General features: G+C 35.7%; 1 protein-coding gene across 1 annotated transcript; it reads left to right on the forward strand.

Annotated features, from left to right (window-relative positions):
* Window positions 1-6,451: 6,451 nt before the first annotated feature.
* LOC102808658 (mu-type opioid receptor-like) lies at window positions 6,452-7,537 on the forward strand. The gene has a single exon (XM_006812883.1). It carries the CDS (start codon window positions 6,452-6,454, stop codon window positions 7,535-7,537), a length of 1,086 nt encoding a protein of 361 aa, XP_006812946.1.
* The last annotated feature ends 332 nt before the right edge of the window (window positions 7,538-7,869 follow it).

Here is a 7,869-nt window from a genome sequence, read left to right on the forward strand (position 1 = left end):
GAGAGCATAATTTGTTCTAGTTGCATTTTCACAATTAAGTTTCTATTTTAAGATCTCGTTTGTATATATACGCGCAGTTTGAGATTCCATCTTTTACATCCATATATAGTGACTTACCTAATGTGTGGCTCCGTCCGGCAACCACATTTAGGAATGTTTCTATCCTTTCTAACCCAGTGCTTAACATGCATGCTGCAGTTTACATCTCATGGAAACCAGACTTCCCTGGCTTTTGCATTATTCTCATCTGTATGCAGTATTTCTTTATGATGGCTTTTTAGTTACCCAAGACAGGTTAATGTTTTAGTTTTGTGTTCACTTCTCATTCAATTAGGGGTCCAGGAATCAGTAGACAAAGCGATGTATATTTGCACGTTGTCTTTTGTGGTTTGTTGCGTGCAAGCAGAGGCTTTTCATTAGTCGAATGCGAGTGGCACGATTATCAATCGCCATTTCAGAATCATGCAGATAACTGCATTGTCCTATACCCTTATCGTTGCCCATCAATCCCCAACCTTATTTGTAATGCCAGGCATCTTTTTACTTCATTTTGTCAGTCATCTGTTTTCTAGTTTTAACTACTTACTATTTACTATATTTATAATTTTTTATAGGAACTAATCCTTTTGTTTTTATTTTGACGACCTTGCCGCTAAGAAGGTGCTTGTAATCACGTTATATATTTGCATGCTACCTTCTTACCGACTGTTATGATGCATCCAATTAATGAGTTGTCGACTGAAATATAAGTAAATTCGTGCCTTGTAATAAAATAGTGGGATTAATTCTCCAATAGCCTTATACGTGAAATCATGCTGATCACAGTGTGAGCAGTGGAACACGACACCAGCACGGCTGTTTACGTCACCATGATAAATCACTATACATAAACTGATATTTTTATCTTCAGATATTCAGACAGGGGTCAGTAATTTATTTACAAGCGATTGTATTGATCGGACGACATACAAGCAAAATGTGCAAAATGGATAAACGTTACACACCCTGTACTATTTCATGTTTGGGAAAAAATAATCTAAATCATCAGACATTTTCTCTCAAACTTTCCTAGCACTAGGAGCCGGGTGGTAAAAACCTGCCCGAGTTGTTGCGGTTTTAAAAACGGGCATTCTCGAGGCAACCCAGCCCCAGTGGGGACGCACATGCGAAAGCACTTCTGTATTACTTATTCACCGTAATCATGACGAAATGGTGTGAATTTCAAATATTTTTGCCAAATATAATGCAAATTATAAAGTTAGGAAACCAAATGTTTGCAATTGTGTTAATATTATTGATGAGCTTTCTTTGAGAGATACATTATACGTAATGTAACTATAGACTGTTCTAATTATCAGTGCGTCACATATATCTATTGAGAGTACTCAGGGTGTTGTATTTCACAAGCGTCCCTCAGCTATCTCCCCGACGTTCCACTCACAAACGCTGAACTCCACTAATGGGTTGCTAAAATCTTTACATTTCATCAATTACATTGTAATTAAGACCTGTCAGCTCGAATTCGGCTTTTTACTGGATGATTACATTGACAACAATTGAAGTGTACGGCAAAGTCGGAAGTTAGTACTGTTACTTGCTGGAAGAGTTTTATTGCTGGCTTGTAATCAAGCATTTCGAAGTCACTATTTAAAGTGCAGTGTCCAGGAAGCGCCTCGCTAGCTATAATTTCCGCTGCCTAAGATAGTTTTCTAAGTGGCGTTGCTTTCACATGTTAATTGTGGTGCATAGGATTGTGCACTATTGCAAACACTGATATTATCAATAGAATGGAAATTGGATTTTACTTTTTTGCTTTTCAAAATACGGGATTGTCAGGTGGCGGAGAGATACTATCTGTGTCTGTGTTTGTGATGCATAACACACACATTTTATCACGAATTTATTATAATTTTATCATAGTATTACTTGTCTTATAGGTCATGATTATGCAATTAAACTACCTAACATGACGTATATTTCAAACAGTACTTTGTGAATTTCTTTGTAGCTATACAAGAAGTTGTATCGGTTTTCTAGACTACGTGATCATAGAAATGAAACATTAGTCTCTAGTTATTGAAGTGGAACTTCAGTCATTGTTCTACTAATTGCACCGGTTAGTGGATATAATATGAATGACATCCATGGGTATCGTTTAACGACATAGTATATGCCCAGCTGCTCGTTCCCTTTGGTTGTATGAGTAATCAAATACGTGAAATAGGCAATAATGCACAACTGTGTGCCGGCGATTTACATGTTATATTTATTGAATAAATATTTTAGCAACCATACGAGCTTATCATCACGACGATTGCGAACAGTCTTCAATGTTTATGTGCATGTCGACGCCCCTAGTTTTTTGACCATTGAATCTTGAATAGTTTGTATTGAACGTCATATTTGAAAAAAAAAACATTGTATTAATTATGAAGTTTTATCATAACGATCTATGCTGGTTATCAGGAAATTTACTATATTTCCGTGTTATATTCTAACACGCGTTTTTGATTGGTTAAAATGACAGACGTTCCATTCAATTCAATTCAGTTCACGATGAAAATGGTACACAGTGACCAATTGAGCACGAGAATGTCACTCATACCCGTAGTTAGCAATGAATATATCACATAATATATTAGCAATTGGTTACATATGTGTAACACAGAATATGCTTAGATCATCAAGTCATTAGCCCGTGTGTGCAATACCAGACCACGGAATGTATGAAATAACATTATGTACAGTGTACATAGACATATAAGGTAGACGTGAATGACATACCAAACGTTAGGATAACTATAGTGTGCACTAAGTAGCCATATGGCTTTTGGTATGTATATTGTATTGTTGCTATCAATGTTATTAGACATGACTACATACAGCCGTGTAAATTGATTTATTTCTCTGCGAGCCTAGACTCGTTTATATTATAATATAGATAAAAGTGTGTGTTAAAACGACTTATTCAATAAGTGTATTGAATATCGTCTTGTCTAGTTTTTTTAATTTACATCATAAACCTGAATGTACCTGCGATGTATTGAGAATTTATGCAAATGGTGAAGCAATGCAGTTGTTTTTGAGTTGGTGTGTAGGATTCCCATGTTTGTGCAGTTTCTTTGCTTGCTCTAATCCCACATCCTGTGTTTGGTACACATGCAGCATGCTCGGATAGAAGATTGAATGAATTCTTTTTGGCTTGTCTTTGTTGCAATTAATTGTATGCGTTTAACACCGTGTCACGAGGTGAGTGGTGAGATGAATGTAGGACTAGCTAATAATAAATCTGTACTGTTGTCATGGCAAAGGATGTGCCATACCGATAGTTAAATGAACATTTTCCTCGTCATAATTAGCATATGTTTCAGTTTTATGGGTTTTTCATAGAGTGGACACAGTGTCATGTCTGATCTGCAGAACATGCGTGCCTTTGAATAAATTTGGCTAAATTTCCTTTTCCATTAGATACACACACCACTATAAACGCTACACACTATTCACATACCACCTTGCCCTTTTAAAATCATGGATGGCTTAAAATTTATTTAACAATAAATTTGAATTTCAACACTTACGTTGGAGAGACAGTAACATAAATTATTTATCTAAACTATACATCATTCGAGCATTAGTAGTAAAAAAATACAGATGTCGAAACAATATATATAGTTCAGCAAAGAGATATTCAGAAGTATTCTCTTACTCTACCAGCTCGATACATTAATTGTTTAACATCAGAATCATTTTTGTTGTTGTAAAAGCAGGGAAGTATGAAAATACTCCACGCTTCAATAAATCAGATTCTAATATCTTCACATCCATGTGTAATATAACATAAAAATCCATACACATCTATCGTGACAGACTATATATTTATATGTACACTATGGCTCATCATATCACTCAACCTTTACACATATACAGACCTCCCACACAAACACCCGGGACAAACACACGCACATAATGAGTCATTTATTTACACATGTTAATTGTTTGAAAATCGATATGTACACACTCAGTAACGTTGATTATATCTCTCTGCAATTATGAGTATACCAATACGCATTTTAGTCACATTTCCCTTGATTTCCCAAAACCTTGATTTTGGTGAAATTCTGTTTCGTTTGCCGTACCCATATGTTCAATTACATCGTGTTACATTTAATTATTATTATGGCAATAGTTTACCCACAGACGTCAGTGTATTGATGGCCTGCATGTGTTCTTCAACTTATACCATATAAAGTCACTCAGTTAGAACAATTTACGTATCTGTTCAGATGAAATTACAGCAAAAAATGTTACGATGATATCATCTCTAGTAGTGTAAAATTACATCAAAAAGACTTTGATGACTAAATACGCATTTAAGTCAGATTTTTCAAAATATATCTTCTTAAAAGTGCTCACAAAAAAAAATATTTTGTCAGGTACCATAATCAGAAGTATGGGATATAAATTACATACTGTCACATACAATTGATATTCGAGAATTGATGTTTTTCTCAGAATTGCAAAAAGCGTAGTAATAATTATGTAAGAAATAATAAAAAAAATAAAATGCTCAATTACATTTATTCAAATATCTTATATATTTATGTTATATGGGTAACTACGTTTAATCATAATAGAAGAGCATTACAATCCTGATTAGATTTTCTTCTATAAACAACTTCTAAATAAAAGATTATTGTATCAAGTAAATAACTGCAATAAATCACAGAGTTAACTATGGAATATACAAATACACGTATACATTGAGCACGATTTCGATTGTTTAAAGACATATAATGGTAGACTATAATGATTATGACCTAATAATTAGGTCTTGGCATGGCAAGTTTTCATCACCATTTTTCAAAGTTCTTCTGACACATTGTGATTATTTCGTTAATGACATTCATGAATATGTATTACTTGTATACATTTGTGAACTTTAGAAACTAACAACACGCGTCAATCACAGAACTTTTATGTAATTAAGTAATAAATTGTTGCCTTCCTGTGATATTGTCTTGACCATCTGTGCGATGCTATTATTATACGAACAAGGCGACTTTTCAGGCAACAGGTTTTTTAAAAAAAAATATTAAATACAGTATCATGAATAAATACAAAATTAGAATACTTATATATACTTATATAATATATGCATTGATAGTTTTTTTTTTTTTTAGGCAACTACACGGTAGATATTGAATGGCGTTTGTGTTCAATTATTAATTGCATACCAACGAGTAGCCAGCATAATTACAGAGGGGTTAACAATCTCTCAGATGTTAGGTTGTTATCCATTACCATATATTATACTTTTATTATAGTAGTATTCTCAGGGTGGGTAAACAATTAAATTAACAACTGATATTGCCATTATAAGACTTTATATGAAGCCAGCTTTGTACATACACTGACACTAACGAACGCCCTGTCATCACGCTTTCTAATTATAATGCAATATTAATAAAATTCACGATTTACAAATTGTCAATAGGCAAACCTGTAAAATACACCACGAATATTCACGTAGAAACGAAAGCTTCGACATCGCAGAGCATCCTGGGAAATGTACGCATGCATCATTCATATGCAAATACGACCAGTTTAAAAACGAGGTACGGTAATCGCAAGCCTCATTCGAACACATTCATGGCAGCCGCATGGTGTACGGAGCTCTTTGTCATCTGGCGATACGATAACACGTTGCAGTCAACACAGGCAGCAGAAATACGAGTAAGCTACTGTTATATTTCTAGCCAACATAGCCGGTAAGAAATACGTTTTTTATTTTGTGATGATCCGTCAACATGTTGCATCTATGTGGGTGTCATCTAGCGCAGTGCCCATGAATAATTGTGTTCGCCACACGATTATTTAGAGATGTAAAAACATTGATGCAACATTGTGCCTTAAATTTGTATACTGCCGTGCGAAATATGCAATTAAATGAAGAGTGGCAGAGTAAATAATTGCTGCAAGTTGTGAATAATCGGATTTGTGACATCCGGTTATACTAAATAGCACTTCGAGGCTTTTAATCTAACCATGAACCATACGTGTTAAAATAAAGCGTTACCGTCAGTTCATTTTCTTCGTCACAGAACGAATTTCATATACTGAAAGAAGACGTCGCCTTCACATCGTTCATTTCCTAAACGAGTCCGCTGCTACACGGACTGGACTCGTATTCATTTCATTTTTCGTACATGACGGCGTGGAATACGAAGTTTGGTGACTGAATCGGAATGCAGCATCTAGTTAGGGCCGTGAGGTTGTTGGCAGAAACATGCAGTGTTTGCGTTTGCTCGTCTTATGCTAAAAAAAGTCGTAAAATGAACAACATTGTATTGAATATAAAAATCAAATAACAGTTTCGTAAAGCACGCATGTGTCTGTACATATTGTTTTTTCTAATAAGGATTTTTTATATATTTCTATTGCAGTTACAACAATGGGCATAACGAACTTCATTAATGCCAGTTTTATCAGTGGAACAGGATTGGCCGGAAACAGCACTGAGGCCGACGACAATTTCACGTGCGGTGTAACTGGAACTCCGTTATATGTTGGAGGTATACTGATCTGTTGTTTCGGATTGCTCTTTAACGGTGCATTTGTTTTCGTGTTCACTCGCGTACGCTACATGAAAACACTGACGAACGCGTATTTAGTGAACTTGGCTTCATCTGACATGCTACTGCTGTTGAGTGTTTTATTGGTTTATGTGAGCATACTCGTAGGTCGTGTCATCACTCGGGATCTAAACTGTGCGATCAACTGTGTACATACGATGCTGTTATTCGTATCGCTATGGGTTGTTACCATCGTCAGCATCGAAAGATACCTGGGGATTTGCAACCCACTGAAGGCCATGATGCTAAAAACAAAAGGCCGTGTAATGTCTCTCATCTGCACAACCTGGCTATTGGGCGTGCTATTTGCTATGCCGAGAATTCTACAATGCACTGTACTAAAATCATACCATGCGATGTTACAAAATGCAGAACACGCGGTGTATATTACTTATGCGTTAATGTTTCTCGTTGCCATGGTTACCGTCGCTACTATGTACGCTCTGACAATTAAAACTTTCAGACAGTCTGCTATGATGTTGAGGGATCGTAAACAGTCAAAAAAAGTCAAATCAGATGAGAAGCAAGTACTTGTTACGTGTATGGCTATCTCTGTGGTGTTTTTCATCTGTATGTTCCCAGCATTTTATAAGTATTTAATGCTCGTAATATGGAACATGTCCGGCTCAGACGAATCACATTGGCATTTTACAATCTGTATGTCCGCTTTGTCTAGGTGGTTCTTACTGATTAACTCATCTATAAATCCACTGATATATACTATCACGAGCAAAGGCTGCCGAAGGGCGTTCTGTATAGCGTTTCGGTATCGGCATTATGAATATATGGGCCCCATGCGTTCCACGTCTATAAACGGTGCCACTATGATGAGCAATGTTAATGCCGGTCACTCCGGGTATACATATAAGCAAAGATCATCGAGCTCAAAAGAAATGAGCGTATAAACTAATAAAGTATACTGTGGGGCAGCTGGTGTACAACGGATGAAATGAACGTTCTTGGATTAGCACCACGCGTTTACAATGAATGCATCCCTAGTGGAACGCTTGGTTTGCAAGACAAATCGCACGTTTACCATTAGATCAACAGCATGGTTTAAATATCTTACTAATTCACTGCAAAATGTTCCCACCTAAAAGCATTACAATATACTTATTTCAATTTTGAACAACGCATATATTATGTAAATGTAATATACATATATAGTATTTCTACTAGCTCGGGTAATTAGGTGAACATCAATTTAATCGTAATGACTGTCAAACGTCCATGAAAC

Source organism: Saccoglossus kowalevskii, chromosome 3 (assembly GCF_978046115.1).
Source record: "Saccoglossus kowalevskii chromosome 3, keSacKowa6.1, whole genome shotgun sequence".
In the NCBI taxonomy this organism is placed as follows: domain Eukaryota; kingdom Metazoa; phylum Hemichordata; class Enteropneusta; family Harrimaniidae; genus Saccoglossus; species Saccoglossus kowalevskii.